Genomic DNA, 18,527 nt, shown 5'->3' with positions numbered 1-18,527 from the left:
ACCGCTGTCCAAAACTCAGCGTGATTTACTTGGGATGATGAAACATCACGCATCAGAGACTGAAGGTTCCACTCAAGAGCCTACTCTTCTGGTTCTGAACAGAGTCCAAGTCCACTTCACAATGTCCTCCCCGATGACTAGAAGAGATATACAGTATAAAAAATAAATAAAAGGAGGGACATACTGTGGAAAAACCCTCTTCACAGGATTACTGTTCCCAAAGCGATTTTGGGCCATTTCGAGGGACATGCCTCAGTTCCACCTCTGGATTAAGGGTGGCGGGGTTTGCTGAGCAGCGGCAGTTCTTGCTGATGTGAACATTTACCCAGCAGCCTCGGGGGATTTTCTGCTCTCGTTTATATATTTGTTCTCTCCATTTGGACAGTGTAAAAGAGTTTTTCTGCAGCACACATACAATAAAGTACTGTGCTGTTCCAACACTTGGCCTGCTGGTAATGCTATTGGACTTCTGAACAAATCTGATCATTAGAAAAGTGGCTATTTTCCCCCACTCTTTGGGTATCGCCGCCCGAGTATGAGCACCGAAGTCTGACGTCAATATCGGCAGAGGGCGCTAAGTCCACGGGTTTGTGTATTTTTTTTATTTGTATTGTAATCTCCATAGGGGGATCTTAGATCACCTCATATAAGAACTGTGTTCGAAAAATAAACAAATCATCCCGGATTCCCGGCGGTTTCACTCATATGGATATGAAGAATCATCTGACTGCGAGATAACGCTAATGTTACTTTACTGCCGCCAAATTAGTTTAGATTTTCGCTATAAACGGACTGTATCAAATATGAGTCACTGACTGTCGTAAACGACACAGAGCCACCTCCCTGACAATATCGCAGAGACAGTTTGTTTATTTTTGGATCACAATTCTATAAACATATCATGGAATGATTAAACTATTTTATACTTCATTGCACAAAAGGTGTAAAAAAAATAAGCCTTGTGAGCTTGTCCGATTAGGTCGGCTATTTTCGAACCAGTGTGTGCTTCTTCAAGGTGGTTAGAATCAGGGCATGATTGCATTTGTGTGGTGGAGAAAACAAAAGATTAAAACGTAAGTGGAAATGCATGTGTGGCTTCTCACACACACACACACACACACACACACACACACACACACACACACACACACAGTTGAGGGGTCGGAGGAAACTCCTGATGCAACTATGAGGCCAGTGTTGGCTAGAACACACTGTGGGAGCCTGCCAATCCTGAGGAAAAGTGCGAACGCCTCGCCAACACAACATACACGCCACACGCGCACGTGTGCACGCACGCACGCACGCACACAATGGCCGAGCTTTCCCTCCTTCCGCTCACTGTCTTTCCAGTGTTTTGTTCCACTTCCTGCACCTCTCTTTCCCAGAATGGGAATTTAAACTGGTCAGTTTAGTTTATACTTTACTAGCCCCTGTGGCAGGTGGTGATCTTTACTGGGGCGATTCTTCCATAAACTACAATAGACATAGATAATAGGAATATAATATAGGACATAAGTGGCCTATTTCATGTTGACCTGATGACGCTTATTGCTATATGGATACCATAACCAATGTATGATTATAATGTCACTGTCGGGCGGAAACCTTGTATGTCCAAAACCGTTTGAATTACTATTTTAAATGAATTTCAAAAATACGGTAGTGAAGATAGTGTATCACAACGCCTTGGGAGCTTGTAGATCTGCTATACGAAAAAAAAAAAACACCATAAAAACATTGTTAAAATATGGATAGGAGATTTCTGCCTGACAGTAGCAGTATCGAGTTCCTCTGTTTGACATGGAAGTACGAACGCGCTACGTCCAACCAGGGAAACTCCCCCCAGTCAGGTGTAAAGGAGAAACTTGGACACTCAAGCATGAAGGGAGCATGAGTTAAGTCCGTTGCTCTCCCCAGGTTGGCGGAGGGTGTGTAGAGCCCAGGATCACAGTAGATGATTGACACAGGGGTGAAAAATGGGTTACAAAATCGTGGGATAAAAAATATATTAAAAAAAAAAAAAAAAAAGACACGGAAGTACGGCGCTGCAGTATGAATGGATTCATGGAATGTCCATTGATTCTATACATTCATTTCTATGGATTAAATAATGAACGCAGATGATAAACTATGGAATAAAATAAACCCATCAACAAGGAAATATAATCCGTGTGTCCCATGTTTCTACCACTGATTGCCTACAGTATGAATAGTCTCTGGTGGGCCTGCTTCATGAAATCAAGTCCAGATTCTTAAAACAAGATTACAAATTATTATTATTATATCTCATCGTGAGAGAATGCTGTCTGTACACAGGGAAGTTGTTCGGCGCTCCGGGCCCCATGACGATACATCATCATCACCACAATATTTATTAAACTATAACCACTATAAACAACAGCATCTTTGTGGGCCCCTGTAAACCCACGGCTCTAGGGTTCTCCTAAACCTTTCACCTTTCTTCACCACAAGTGATTGGCTGTGCTGGTGGTCCATATGCCTAAGGGGATAATATAACATGTACCCAAGAGTCAGGACCTTGTGAATGGTGCAGCTCATAGCAAACTCACATTCAGTTCTCAAAACAACAGCATTACAAACTATGACATTGATTACAGAAGGTTGTTTTTCCACCTTGCAGATGACTAAAGTAGAATGTGTGAACTGCAGAAATGTGGAATTCATTCCTGCTCAAAACGATTTAGGAGAGTCTGGAGATGTTTGGATGCGAAATGAAAAATGGTGGTACATTTTCAAATTAATTTGAAAAAATTTCTATTTGAGAACCTTTAACTTATAAAGGAAAACAAAAAAAATATTTACTTTTCATGCCTTTCTACAAGCTTTGCGACATATTTTTCAACATCTTGGAAGACTTCAGACTTTCCACCTACTAATACAATATACTGGCCTGACGGATTCTCACCTAACCTGCATTGAACCAAAGGGCAGCATTAAGTATTCCACTGAAAACCATTATGACTTGTTCTGCCAGACTTCCTGGTTTAAATGGAGGTCAAAGAAAAAAGAAACCTGTTTGTTGTTGTGCGAATAGGACAACATTACATTACTGCATGATTCTTATGTCTCTCGGTCACTCTCATCTGTCACAACACATTCACATACACACTGTAGCGTGACATGGCAGCCATGCTGATTTTTATTCATCTTGACAAGCCGGCAGACACACAGACAGACCTGCCGGAAGCCAGTCAACCAGGATGGAAACCTGGAAAGGCTTGTGTTAGAATATAAAATGCAGGCAGGCATACATAAAGAGACAGATACGCAAGCTAGCAGGCAGGCAAGCCAGCAATCAGTCAGCTAGAAAGACAGACCAGCTCTTAGGTGGGCAATCAGATATGCGGGCAGTGAATGGGATCAATAGGCAGGCAGACATGAAGCAGGAAGGTTGGCAAAGCAGACAGGCAGGCAGCCAGAGAGACCGACCTCCTGATGTGAGCGTTGATATTTTGATAATCAGTTCAGACAGGCAGGCAGTCCAGTTAGACAGACTTATGACAAACACTACAAACACATGCAGAGACAGGCAAGCAGGCAGTCAGGGAGATAGATAATCAGGGCAGGCAGAGTATGGGCCCAGGTGTTTGGTTGTCAATCAGGAGGGTAGCTACTAGCTAGTGGCCGATGTGCTGCTAACTAGTTATTTTATCCTCTCTCTGTCAGAGCAATTCATGTTTGTTCATGGTAATGGTAGTTGTCCTAGTACTAGTAGGAATAATATAGTTGTCAAAACAAAACATCCATGCACTAAGACCCAAGTGCATGCAATTCACACACGTAACGCAGTCACACACTCATGTAGACACCTGCTGTAATGCATACTTGTTTTCTTGGCACTCTTATCTAGTCGACGACTTACCCTGTTGTTGTTATTGCTGTTTGACTAGGGTTCATGCTGCTTACTCCGACCTTGCATATAATTGTTAAGTCGCTCTGGATGATAGCATCTGCTAAATTCCTAGCATGTAAATGCATGCACACACGCACAGTCACCTACTGTACAGCCTGACTCAGTAGCTATTACACGAACATGCCCCATTCATGAGCCAGCACAATCTTAGCCGCACAGCATCCCTGCACGCGCGCACACACACACACACACACACACACACACACACACACACACACACACACACACACACACACACACACACACACACACACACACACACACACACACACACACACACACACACACACACACACACACACACACACACACACACACACACACAAAAGCTGTATTCATTTCATACTTAGTTTCACACCGCTGTTAGGCACAGAAAATAACCGATCTACAAGCTCACGAAGCATCGAAGTGTGATGAGCTTGTAGTTCGGCTATTTTCCGCACGCAACACCCATGGACAACTCAGTATAACTCAGGGTTAAGATGAAGCACTAAATGTAAACCCCCACGGAACAAAGAGGGGCCCAAGAGCAAAAGAACATTCCTTGTTTGTTTTCACTCCATCTCCGCAGGTATAGGAGTATCGGAAACACATCCTCTTTATGATCTATAGCCCCGGCAGGTGATCTGAACATCGGTAATAAAAGCCTTGTGTTTGCATGAACACGGAGTGCTACAAAGAAGTGTGACATAAAGGACTGTCAGCCCATACAGCCACAATGGAGCGGTTTGAGTGCAGTGAAAGAGGAGAGCTCTTACCCTTGGGCTCGTCCAAGATGCCAGCTCCCAGCAGCCTGGAAGAGAGACAGAGAGAGATAGAGAGAGAGAGAGATAATCAAATAGGGTCACAAAGACAGAGGAGGCAACAAAAGGTGGCATGATGTTATAAGTCTCAAACACGCACACAGGAACACACAGATAACGATGAGCATACAGTGTGCAGTGAGTTTAGGCTAACCTACACACATGTACAGTAAATGTACAGTACACGACCATCATGTGATGGATATCACACACACACACACACACACACACACAAGCTACCCATGCCTGACAAGTGAGCACACACAACGACGTGACAAACAAAGGCACAAACCCTGGCTGCAGAACGCCACTTACCCCGTGCCTCTCAGGACGAGCTCGCCACAGCGTCTAACGTTACACTAATTATCAAGTCTACGGTCCGCTCACCCCCCCCCCCCCCCTGCTGGCAGTGATGTAACAGCACCGCTTGTGTGTGTGTGTGTGTACCATTTGGGGACAGTCATTCATCTCTAAGTAATTAAGCATTAAATATGGATGTGATGAGCACAGCTGCCCAGGGAGGAGGGGGGACAGTGATGTAACACAAGGGACGGGGTGAGGCCCGCTTTCAACACAATGGAGTGCCGTGGTGGACAGCTGGGTGGGGTCAAAGGTCACAGAGGCGGGATGGGGGGGCGTCCTCACAGCGTTGGGAGGGCTTGATATCGATGTGTTAACCTGATATATGGGCATGATTTGGACCTGATGGGCAGAGGCTGGTCCAGGCCGCATTAAAGGGGAATACCACTCATTTTAAACATTTAACTATGTCATTCATTTACCTTAGAGATGTTGTGTGGAAATAATAATTCGGCATAGAGTAGCACAAACGTCGATCACTCTCTGCTGATTTCTGATCGTCCACGCACGCACGCACGCACGCACACGCACACGCACACGCACACGCACACACACACACACACACACCACGAAGATGTATTTTGCAGGCCAAAGACTACATCTTCGTGATGTCACTGATCACATGACCACAGGTTCTAGACCTCCAGTTCTAGCCTAAACAGAAGAGGGAGACTTTTTTATTATTTCCACACAGCATCTCTAAAAAAAAAGTCATGCCTCGCACAAAAACACACAAAAAGTTAGAATATGGAGATTAGAGGTTTCTGCTCCATTATGCTTCCTTAATACACTCGAAATCCACAATCCAATGTGTCCCGACCCTGGGTCTCAAAACGCCTTTAAGCCAGGCCACACCCCTCCGAGATCCCCCATAGCTAATGGCGGGGCTCCCCCCCACCGACCCCGCCGGCTGTAGAGTATGGGGGGCATGCGGATCAGCTCAACGCTGCCGCCTATAAGCTCACAGTGGGGAGTAAAAGATAAACGGCCAAATACAAAGACAACAGCGAAGAGAACAATGGGGAGAGAGAGGAAGAGCACAAAGGGAGACGGGGGAGATGAAGGAGAGAGTAATGAAGAGTGAAGGGCAGTGGAGGAAGAGGAGCGAGGGGAAGTCATGTGTCATTTATTGCATGCACGCGCACGCACGCACGCACGCGCACACGCACGCGCACACGCACACACACACACACACAACTCCCTCCATCTCTCTGAAATGATGTAATACTAGCGCTGGGCAATTAAGGAAAGTATACTGTAACAAAACCCGACATTTAGAACCAATAACCAAATTAATTAAGCAATATTACACGAGAGGGGGTGGATTAACGTTATTAATGCACGCCTGCGATGCTGCACGAAAGAAAGTGCTTTAATGGCGTTAAACCGCCCCCCCTCGAGTGTAATATTGCAATTATACAACAGTTGAAAAATAATATTTTTTAAATGACAGATGTAGTCACTGTACGACCACAAATGTCCCAAGAAACTAGCTAGCCTAGCCACTGAGTCTGCTGCTTGGTTAGTGGAATAGTGGTAGAAATGAGCTGTGCAAGAGGGCTACATGCATACAAGATGTTTCTAAACATTGTGGCATTTCATACATTTCTGCAGTTATGCGGTGGCGACCATTTGTCTCTAATTTTCTTGGTGAACTCTGGGAAATCATGCTTCCTTCTAAGGGGCAGGTACTGTACTGTAGTGTGCAGCTTTGATTTAGCAACATGCTGTACAGATCTATAAGCCATGCAAACAGCAATTAGCTGAAAATACCATTTGGTGTTTTTGAACATAACAGGCATTTGACACTAGCACCATTACATCTGGTGTTTATTACAATAATCTAATGACAGTAGGCTGGTAGGTAGACCTCTGAAAACGCACACATGTAGGCACATGCGCACAGTCGCATGCGCACGGCCGCACGCACACACACAGTCTTCTGAAAACCTTTGAGGTATGACAAATGTCGAGGCTGTTGACAACCACGTACTAACGTCTTTACACGTGTAAATAATAATATTTATTGTGCGACGATGCATGTCAAGGAAAGCCACACGATAATAAGTATTTTTTGAATGCGACTGTATATGGGTGAGGGCAGGATGCCTGTCTGTTGGCAGATAAGCCTGTTTCCTGATGCGTTTCCATTATCGCTAGGAGAAATTGTCACCAGCTGCCTTAATGCTGTCCCCATTACAGGCAGACACAACATCCTGTCACACAGCCTTCAGTGAATGGGAGTAAAATGACATGACCTTGACACTGTAGCCAGTGCTACTTGGCAATTTGTTTGTGTGTACACACTGTACAGTAGGCCTATCTATGACTATATATACTCCAAATACATGAGTGGATACCTTTCTATTTGCAATTCAATTATAGTAGTAAAAAAAAAAAAAAATCACACCCGAAGTGAGGGTGCTCTTATCATCTTACAACATCGAGGAGAGAATTCAATGCTTCAGTAGGTGATGTAATGATGATGTAAAATAAACGGTGTCAAAACAAACATTAAATTATCTTTATTGTTAATGGTATTTAATGTTTGCGTTAGGGACAAAACAAATTTCTCTTCATTTTCAATGGTGTTTTTAAAACAGACATTGAACTAAACACAAACATTAAACCTGTATATAAGAGGGGCTAGCTCCCCTCAAAATAGTGTAATTACCATTTACCACCATCGGACCGTGTTCAAATTAACTATTTGCTCAATGTGTTTTCCCCTACTAGTGTTTCATTGCATTTGAATACCTCCTAGATTGTAAAAAAGAAAAGAAAAAAGAAAAGAAAATCTATTGTTGGCAGCCTAAAATAGGCCATGTCACAACGTCAACAACAGGACTGGCCTGGCCTGTGGAGCCTGAAGTGACAGACGTGTCAGCTGAGCAAGCCTTTCTGTTCTCTGTCAGCTATAGTCTATGTATGACTTGTCTTCACATTGACCACTGATTATATGGATTATATGGCTTTCAATAGAGGTGGGCCACCACAGTAAGACAATCGCTAGTACCAAAATTTGAGAAAGTATAAGACATGAAAAACAATATGGTATTTTACGTAAGCAAGGCTTGAGCAAAGATGGAGCCAAAAACTAAATAGCCCCTAACATCTACTGCTGTGAAAAATGACAAGACAGATAAGAAATGATGCAATGCCCCACAGTCCAGACCTGCAGTAACCTGTCCAACCAACAATACATTTTGTAACATTTCTGCAACAACACTTTCCCAATTTAATAACGTAAAAGGTCGATAGGATCTGCTAGCACGCCAGTCAGACTTATCTTGGTTCAATAAGTACAGGGCATGAACATTTGCTTAGAGCATTCATTGTGTCGAGGCACATTGAAACCCTCAACACATTCTCATTGGCTCTCTCCTCTGTGGCAGTGTGCACATTCAAATCTCTCCCTCGCTCCCCTCGGGGTGATTGTCAGGACAAGACAAGCCTGACGGTGTGCACTGACTGCACGCAGCACAACCCCCGGCTCCATTACAGCAAAGAAAACATCCCTGAACCCAGGATAGGACACGTTTTGCGTTATCCATGAACAGGACTCAGGGCATTCCTTGCCGCTAATAAGGCCTGACTTATACTTGGATGTGCGCAGGTGTCGTGCAACAAATACAACGGATACAGCGGATCGCACTGCAACACAAGCTTGTAGATCTTCTATTTTCAGTGCATAACACATGCGAACAACCAAGTATGAAATCAGGCATAAGACCCAGTATACTGCTAGACCTACAACTGTACAACTCTGACACATGTTAAACATTCAGAGTCAGACTCCTGTAAATTGAACCCAAAACAAGCAGCTCGTACGTCATAACGGCCAAACATGCTGCTGTGCAAAAAAGTCCTGCACTGCTGAGGCATGGCCAATTTTGGAAATGTTTGAAGTGGTGTTTACTTCAAAGAGGTGATGGTACTACTATCTATGGGCTCTGAGAATGCACCAGCCAGATGCAGGAAGGGTTCATTGGACCCTGGAATCTGGATTTGTACTGTGTAGAGATGCCTGGCCTCCTAATTATTCTTCCAGAGCCAAATACGCTTTGCTTGAAGTTTTCAATATCCAAGACAGTCAGGCTTGTCTTGATTCATTGGAACACTTAACTATACACACACTCCCTGAGAGCAAGGCGTATGCTTCCTAATTTGGTCTATAGAGACAATATATGACTAAGCTCACCTGTTATGGGAGGACAACTTCACAGTGGAGGCCGACTCTGCTTTTGAGGATAAATCCACGTGATCGGTGCCCTCTACATCCACGGAGGACTCCCTGTCGGCTTGCTCTGCCATTTCTCCAGCTTTACTCCTGAGGCCCCTCCTGGTATGAGTGTGTTCTGATCCATTATCTTCCGACTTCTCCTTGGACAGTGAAGGGCCCGTTTCCGCTGAATCGCCAATTTTGCGGTCCCTGCGGACATATTTGGAGGTGAATTCGTCTGAGTTGCCGTAGCGCTCTGCGAGTTCCCTCCTCCTTTCGGCTTTGTAGCGGGCGATTCGCTCAGCCTTAGTCTCCAGGGCGGGGTTCTGTAGGGTATCTACACCATCCATTCTGCCGTCCCCTCTATTCAAATATAGCCAGAGTTCAGGGGATGCTGGACCGACGTTAAGTAACCAAAATGAGCAGATTCCAAGTCAGTTATCTTAACTGTCCAGATCAGAAGCAGACAGTGGCCCTTCCCTTCAAATCAATGGCTCACTTCGTCCAAGGCATTCCAGTGCTGCAAAACAAAACAAGTCAAAAGCATTAGTAATGCATAATGTCTCAAAATCCCATACAATAATAGGCTCTCAAAACCTTTCCAGACCTATAAATCTGTGGGCCAGGGAGATACATACATACATACTGCTTCAGCTTGGGGGTCATGATTGCAATGGAAATTATATGTAACTGCCTAGGAGCTGGAGTTTCAAGCCAAGCTCAGCAAATATCCTGCCCTGACTAACAACCCCCCCCCCCTCCTTGTGAGGATGATGTCAGCTAGCTCTGATCTAGGATGAGCCTGCCCCAGACCAGAGACCGACTGGCTGATCGCCGCACTGAGACTCTCATGTAACCTCCATGTAATCCACCCGCTAGCTGGGAGAGATGGAAGGTGGTTCGGGCTGGGGGGGGGGGGGGGGGGGGTTGGGGGAATGTAAAAAGAATAATCAAGTACTATAATCATCCTTTTCCCCCCCTCCTTCTTAATTGGAGGCCGGTGCCTCAGCATCGCAACTTGAACATCATCCAGTCACGTAATGCTGCTGTATTTACTACAAGAGCAGGGCAATGAGCTCACAGGCTCACAGCACAGAAAAACCACACGTTGGACTTGAGACTGGAGAGGTTCTGCAGTCGTAGAGAGACCCACTTAAACACACACAGGCCGAGCTGACAACGGCAATAAAAAAATATATTGTGCGAGCGCAGTGCTCTCGCTCCACATAAAGACAGAGCGCAGGGGGTTTCTATAAGGCCGTCTCACGGCACAAATATGTTAACGATACCTATGGAGCCACAGCCTCTGGACACCCTGCAGGAGCTGAGAGACAGAGTCAATGCATAGATGGAGGAATGTTTATATAAGTGGGACAGGGGGTGTGTGGGTGTGGGGGAGCCTTAACGTGTCCCTTAGGGATTTCTACAGTAGAGGGCAAGGGTTAATTCAGCACATCTGGGTTTGCACATTGAATAACTCGCAGCTTGCGATGGGAAAGGGGGGCATACGCTCTGTTGTAGAAACTAGAGAAGGGTGTCAGGAGAACGTTTCGTCGCTGCAGTGCTGGGCAGAAACCTTGTATCTCCATATTTAAAACTCTTTAGAAAGTTTTTGTTTTAATGCCCCGCGTCGTCGTCATAGGCCCGGCCGGCCTAACTGGTTGCTAATCCAGACTCCCGATCCTAACTGGTTGCTAATCCAGACTCCCGATCCTGACGATTCATGACCTTTGCTGCATGTCACCCCCCATCTCTTTCCCCCCATTTCCACAATACTACACCATACTGTAGTACCCTGTCCAATAAAAGGCACGTGACAGCAGCGATTTGTGAAGAAAAGAGGCGAGGAGAGAAAATGGAGGAGAAGAGAGGGGGGTGTTTAGGGAAGAAGGGAGCTAAAGCAGAGGTGGTGTCATCATAAGGCAGAGTAAATGAACTCCGTCCAAGGAAGCCAGTGTTGTAATGATGACAGCCTACCACAAATCTCCTGAAGCCTCTACTAACTACCTGCTTGATCATAAAAACCCTAGCCACAATAATCCAGTCTTGTTCCATTGAAAAGAAGAAATATGGTGTGGACATCATTACACGGGAAATCAGCGCAAGTCAGGACACGTCTTGCAGATATGTGTGTGGTTGACTGGTTGTGTGTGTGTGTGTGTGTGTGTGTGTGTGTGTGTGCGCATGCGCGTTTGGGTTGTTCAACTTGTTTGTGTATGTGAGTGCAGTGCATGCCATCACCTTGACCTCACCGAGCCCTCCTCCACCGTAACACACCAGCATTTAGTTAGACAATGAGGAACCACGGTGTCTCCCAAGTCGCGACAGTTTGGATAGAATGAACACAGTAAAAACCACAAACTGTTATTCTAGCAGACAAGTGCACCTTTGTCTGGGTCTGGCTCTTAGCCTTGCAGTGTCTAAGGGTATGATCATACTGCTCTCCTTTTTTGAAAGAAACATTCTTACATAAACCTGTGAGAAACGACCAAAAAGGCCACCATAAAAAGTCAAAAGACAGCCACCTTTAAAAAGTATTGGTCGAGCATTGCGTCTTCGAAAGTGGATAGTTTAATTATTTGATAAATGCACAATACGCAGTGCACCGCTTTTTAACTGCTCATCATCATGATAAATCGTCTCTGCCGTCTATAAGATTGCTGCCTCAGCCATCAGGTCTTAAATTTGCCCTATAGTTAGCCTGAAGTAAGCTTTAAAATGAGCTTCATCCAGACGAAGCTCCTAGACGCGGTTGTGATCTGCCCCATACCGCTGTCGGGGGGTGGAGGATGTCACGTCTTTCATTTTCAGCAGAAAAGGCGCTCTAGGCAGTGCTGTCTTCTATTCATAACATTCAGAGAGTGTGAACACACCCTTAGACAGGGTTTCTCACCCATATGTGGTCCCCCGTTTCTAAAATAAACATTTCTAGGAGAAGTATTGTAAGAGCAGAGAATTCAGTAATCACTTGAAGTGAGCGCGTTGCAAGTTGCAACGCGCTGAGAGCTTGTACTGTAGTGCAGATAGTGTAAACGTGAAAACAGGAGTGGGCATAGTATAGAGCCCTGAGGGACTCCGGTCCACTAAGTACAGGGTTTAGTGGTTAAAGGGTAATTTACCAACAAAAGTAGGCAGAACAGTAAACAGCATGTAAAGTTTACTGGGCACTAATTGATGATAAATGGATTGACCTCATCAATTAGTGTTTGGTCCCGGGGGAAAGTGAGAGAATATGCGATTCCAAACAGATTTTGAATAAGTTAACGTTTGACTTGAGAGAGCAACAAGAGCAGCAATGCTCTGAGGCATTAATAACTACTGGCGTCATCTGTAACTTTTGCTGAATTTCAATCCAAAGCAAAACGCGCACATTTCCTTATGAAGGCAAAAGGTTCCCGAGGTTGGATGTGGATTTCAGTTTGCCACAGTTCACCTACCTAAGTCACATTACCTATAAAAGGAGCACAGAGCGGTGTGCCAAAGCATGATCACGCAGATCCAAAACAGAAATGCTGCTTTGTTTGGAAGCTGCCTCTGTTATTTCAAGCGAACAAGGGGGGGTGGGAAACCCACAGCACTGCATGAGTCATACATGAGAAATCATCACCCCTATCAGTGAATGGTGAACTCACCCGAAGATATGTTTTGTTTTCGCTTTACCTTTTTATGGTTAGTTCTCGAGAAGAAGGGATGGATGGAACAAGTGGAAACATGCATGGCCAGAAGGCACACGCAGTGAGCTCTCAACGAGGCCCAATGTGTCTGTGAGCCACAAGCAATGTTCCAGCACAAGCAGATGTTTAAAGGCACTTTTAGAGAGGAAAAGCTTTTATAGCACAGCCGGCCTCATCCATTTCCATCAGCATTTTGTGCACCCTGATGTTTCTGACAGATGTACTGTGGCAATTGTTTTGTTGGTGGACAGGACACTTGATAAAGGTCATCTGGGAACATATCGCTTTACAAAGGGCTCTCGCCGCTCTCCTTTAACAATTCATGTCTTAATTTTCCACAAACGCAAGCCTGACAGTTAGCTCATATTGCAAATGTGGATTCTGACACGGTCATGTAAACAAACCAAACCCTCTGTTTTGAAGGGCTCGGTTGTGCTCTCCGGCCTCTCAGGGAACTGTTACAGGCCATGAGAGGAAGCTCTGTCCAAATAACGGCCAAGTGTGTCACTTCCCGAGGGCGCATCATATCCTATTTCATAAAAACCCAATTAATCACGTTATTGTACTCCTAATCTGGGCAAATGTCCAGAGGTTTCTCGAGGGAGAGGATGGGCGAGGACGTCGTTCGGTACGGGATCAAGGGGCATATTTCCCTCTCACGCTGAAAGGAGTGTCTTAGTCATTGTCCTGTACTCTCTGTGGTACGAGAGCTCCTTGGCAGTCTGGTATTTGTTTTCTTTCCCCGTGCAAAGACCACCCGCTATGCTGGCCAACAACCTTGGCTGTCCCTGTGTAGACTTGCATTTCTTACCAGCTAAATAACTCAAGCCTTCTACTATATAGGCCAACACCGAAGCCTGAGTTAGACTTACTCGTGCATGGGTGTCGCACACCAAAACTAGCTGATCTACAAGCTCACGGTGTGTCACACCGTGATGTGTGGTGTGCTTGTAGATCTGCTATTTTACAGTAGGTGTGCAATACACAGCATGCAACTAGGAGTAATAAAATCAGACGCAACTGAGAGATGTTGCAATACCGCTCACGCCATTCAAAGCAGACTGGATCTCTGTAGGGCTGGTACCATATGGAAAGCTCCTAAAGTTTATCTAAGCGGCCCTTATCTTTTTGACCTGTTACTAATACAAGCTTTGATCTGAACACCAGCAAGTCAACTGGCTGGTGTTACTTACAACACTGCGTGTGGTCAAAATCATAACTCAACGCTCATGCAGGGAAAGTACTATAAAAGAAAAAAACTCAACATACTTTATTTTGTCCCTCCCAACGCCAGAACGTTATGGCCAACAAAAAGTTTGAGGTTTCACCCCAGCTCCGCCAGGTTGAAAGGTATAAAAAATGTAAACAACATTTTCTGTTTCATTTTCTGTTTCATGGGGAACATCTTGAGATGGAGCCGATATTTAGATTTAGAAGCATGCGTAAATGATAGCACATTGGTCCAATTCAACCTGTCACAGAGTTGGTGCAAAGTTCAGTCCTTGTTAATGGATAGTATAGTTAGTCAGACTCAGGACTGAGTCAAGCTGAACTGCAAGACCGGGGAGTTAAACTGGGAACAGAAAGAAAAAGGGAAGGAATGGGGAATAACATGCAGACTCCATGTCCACCTACTGACCCCATCCTCATTACTCACAGCCCACTGGTGTCACTCTCTATATACGAGAAGGATTAGAGTTCACAGTGGGGGAATGAAAGCACTATCACACGCTGACCCCTGTAGAGAGTATGCTCTTAAACATGGGTTCAAGGGTTCATTCTCCTCATAGCAGCACAAGACCTATAGTCAAAAAGCTGCCTCAGGGGGCCAAACCGCCGACCTGCAGTCTATTAGCCTCTGGATGCCTTCAGACTTCAGAGATCGCGTCTGTGCAAGAATGCTCAACGGGAATGCAGAGGCAACACCCCAAATTCACCAGAGCGTGGATATCATGACTGTATCGATATTCTAAGGGTTCCTTGAGCCTGAATAAACAGACCCATTGCCTGCAGCCCACTTATGGACAAGAGATGAGTGCAATTGTATGTATGTAAGCTGTTATTAAAGGTCTTATCAGAGGCACACTTTCTTTCAACACAGCCTCGAAACACAGACCTCACAGAAGGGATAGTGGTCGCGGCACTAAAACAACAAAGACATCTATTCTACAGTAACTAGACTCAACTCCCGACACAGTAGAGTGACACTCTCGCCCACACACGCATGCACGCACACACGCACGGTACCTCATCACTGAGCTTACAGGCAGCACACATCTTCCCAACCCAGTTTTCAACATGTTTGCATTTTACACAGACATAGTGTGATATAGTGTGTAAGGATACAGCCAGCCATCTTAATATTACAGCCAAGGCAGCAAGGCTACAAAAAACTGGGATCTTCTGTAAATTGGTTGATAGGTGATTTTTCAAATGCATGTAATCTAATGTAGATCTGCAAGTGTTACTGTTTGAGCTTACACGTAGAGCATCTATTTTTGCTATTTGTCATCATAGGGCTTAAGTGGTTAAACACACCCAGACATTAGATTTCCTTTCCTTTGCATGCGGAGAAGAGCTGGGTAAGGATACAGCCAGCTCCTGACACACATTATTCCTAAGAGAGGAGGGTGGAGAGTGGAAAATATTTCCCATAGTGAGAAACCCAGGTGTCGGTACAAAACAGCAAGAGCAGCAGTCTCTGCTGTGAAAGTTCTGAGGGAATTGATGATTGGAAATCCTTATAGTAAGCAGAATGACAAGTAAATCCTTACATGCATATAGTGCTGCTGTGCTGAGCGATATGGACAAAATCGAATATTTATGATAAAATAAATACCTCAATATGGATTTTGTGGCGATATTGACTTCATACAGAAGCCTGTCACTGCAGACACACAAACATAATGCAACGCATGTTATATACTGTATGCAAATATACTGTAAATGTAAGATATTGTGCAGTGTGCACATACAAACACATATGGATAATATCTAGAAGCAGGACCCATGCAAACACTTAAACCTTCAAGCACCTCAAAATGGAGGATTATAATGTACATAAATATCACAATATTGATATATCAATTTTGCACGATGCCTACATTAAAATCCAGAGTACTATCAGGCTTATTTATTTAAAGTTATTACACTCCGGGATATCTTATTTTTGACAGTCCCTGTAGCATCCATCTCAACACCATAGCACTACTTTTTCCTGCAATCTGAGCAAAGGAATTAACATTTGCCAGTATGAGTAAAAAAATAAGTGTATTGATATTTTCTTACATATAGCATAAACAAAGCTATTGTAATGTATAAAAGGTACAGTGCACGGATGTAAATGAAAATACAACATTACCTTTGGCTTTTTCACAATGCTTTTGAAGGGGGTGACACAAGAGGAATGTGATATCCCTTGCTGTGGGAGAAAGTGTCTGTGTGGCCTATTTGGTGTCTGTGTATGCATGTCTGCCTGCCTGCCTGCAGCCAGGTCATGTGACCAGAGGAGTGGTTATGGGTCATCAGCTCCTAATCCAATAACCATATCTGACTCCTGCATGTGCTAAGTGTCGACTTAGACCCATTAATTTAGCCGAGAAAATGCATCCGAAAACACTGAAAAACAGAGGCGGGCCTATTGTGTATTTCTCCAAACCACCCTCTTACAGTAATAGACCGCGTAATGAGAGGACAACATGTTTCTCATTATAAAGCCATTTTGCTGCATTTTACTGCAGTCTCATTTAAGGGCTATGCCTGCAAGCCTAGGCAGAATGAAAACAGGGTTTTTAATACTAATTGCAATCGTACAGCATTTCCACCCTGCACTGCTGAAGCAGGCCTTGATTAATAGTGCGATTTGTCGCAGTACAGGAGCAGTGCGTTTCCACTAATGATGATGCTGAAACACTGTACTATCCTGACTCAACTTCTCCCTGAGTGACTGAACTGGCGAGGGAAGGGGAGAGAATGAAGATGAAAAGGGAGACTGCGAATTAGAGCTGAAACAATTATTTTCTTAGCAATTATTCTAGCAATTACCATTCCAATTAATCTATGAATCGCAAAGTATGTTGTTTTAATATTTGAATAGTGTTCTACTGCATCTATGTCAAGTCAATTAAACACTAAAGGGATATTTTACAACTGATTTTGTTCAAAAATATTGACAATGGCCGAACTACAAGGCAACGTCATACCATCACTATTTTGTGAACGTGTTTTCTGTTTGCGTCTGATGACATGCCCAAAATACAGATTGAATATGTAATTGATCCTTTTTTATGAAGTTTGTAACTTCAAACTAACTTTTTAAACATGATAGATTCATTGAACACACCTTTTTAATGCTTATTTTATTTGAAAGTAAAATATCCCTTTATATATATAAGTTTGATTAACCTCCTCTGGATCTCTAGTAGCGCAGAGGAGGAAGAGGCAGGGACAACTGTGGTTGAATATTGCGGGATGGGGGGGGGGTTATATAAAAATATAACTCTATGGGGTAGACAGAGTATCAAGATTAGTGGGATGGTGGTGCGGTAGGCGTGTGGATTGGAGACAGCTCCTTCTCGGAGGGGGGTGGGGGCAGAAGAAGGGAGAGACGATGGAGAGATCATGTCTGGAGAGAAGGAGGCTTTTGTGAGTGGTGGTGGTGGTGGAGCCGGAGGAAGTGGTTTTGTGGAGCATATGCCAAGAGGCCCCAGCCTGGGGGTGAGGGTGGGATCTGCTGCAGCAAAAGGAAGATGGGGCAAAAATGGGGCTCGATTCAGAGACTAATCCAGTGTTTCCCAAACCTTGTATCTCAAGATTCAAAAGATAGCATTTTGCTGTCTGCCCGGGAGCCAAACTTAAAGGACCACTTCAGCACTTTTCAACCTATCTTCATATAATTGGTCCTCACTAATGTTTGTGATAAAATACCAAAACATTTCTACTCAGTCTGTCTCATAGGAATGGCTGTGGGCAGTTCAGAGACCCATCCACCAGTGACATCATTGTTAGGCAGATGTTTTTTAATATTTAGATTTTTTTATTATCATGGGAAAGAAGGCTTCCATTATCACATTTCAACATTTCAAACTAATAGAGTTTCTATTAGCTTGAATTCCCCATCGATGATGTCACTGGTGGACGGGTTTCTAGCTATATAGCAGTGTCGTCGTCTCCCCCCCCCACACACACACACACACACACACACACACACACACACACGCCCTGCTGACTGAAGCCAGTCATCCATAAGGCAGTTGACATTACAACCCCCTGGTCTACTCATGCCTGGAGTCTGTGTCACCGAAAAATGACCCCACTGTAATGAACAGTGCATGAACAACAGACCCACTACATGCGTCTACAGTACATCTCTCACTGCAACGTGGATAAACCAAACATGCTTATTATATTACCACCCCCCTCAGTCAGCTAATAGCTCATGTCTACCAAAGTTCTCATAATGTTGTGCTGTGTGTGGTTGTGCAGAGAATACGTGTGTGTGTGTGTGTGTGTGTGTGTGTGTGTGTGTGTGTGTG

General features: G+C 44.4%; 1 protein-coding gene across 1 annotated transcript in view; it reads right to left on the bottom strand.

Moving 5' to 3' along the window:
* Positions 1–18,527, bottom strand: part of svild (supervillin d) — a gene marked incomplete at its 3' end in the record, with an annotated part of 67,458 nt that overhangs the window by 40,056 nt on the left and 8,875 nt on the right. The window contains exons 2-3 of the mRNA XM_080790011.1: positions 9,299–9,839; positions 4,693–4,727 (exon numbers count right to left, since the gene is read on the bottom strand). Coding sequence (XP_080646137.1) covers positions 4,693–4,727; positions 9,299–9,669 — 406 coding nt within the window. The 5' untranslated portion in view covers positions 9,670–9,839. The remainder of the gene's footprint in view (positions 1–4,692; positions 4,728–9,298; positions 9,840–18,527) is intronic.

Source organism: Protomyctophum bolini (genome assembly GCF_963924005.1).
Source record: "Protomyctophum bolini genome assembly, chromosome: 18".
Taxonomy (NCBI): domain Eukaryota; kingdom Metazoa; phylum Chordata; class Actinopteri; order Myctophiformes; family Myctophidae; genus Protomyctophum; species Protomyctophum bolini.
Note: the sequence above shows the minus strand (reverse complement) of the source record. Positions and strands in the feature narration are given on the sequence as shown.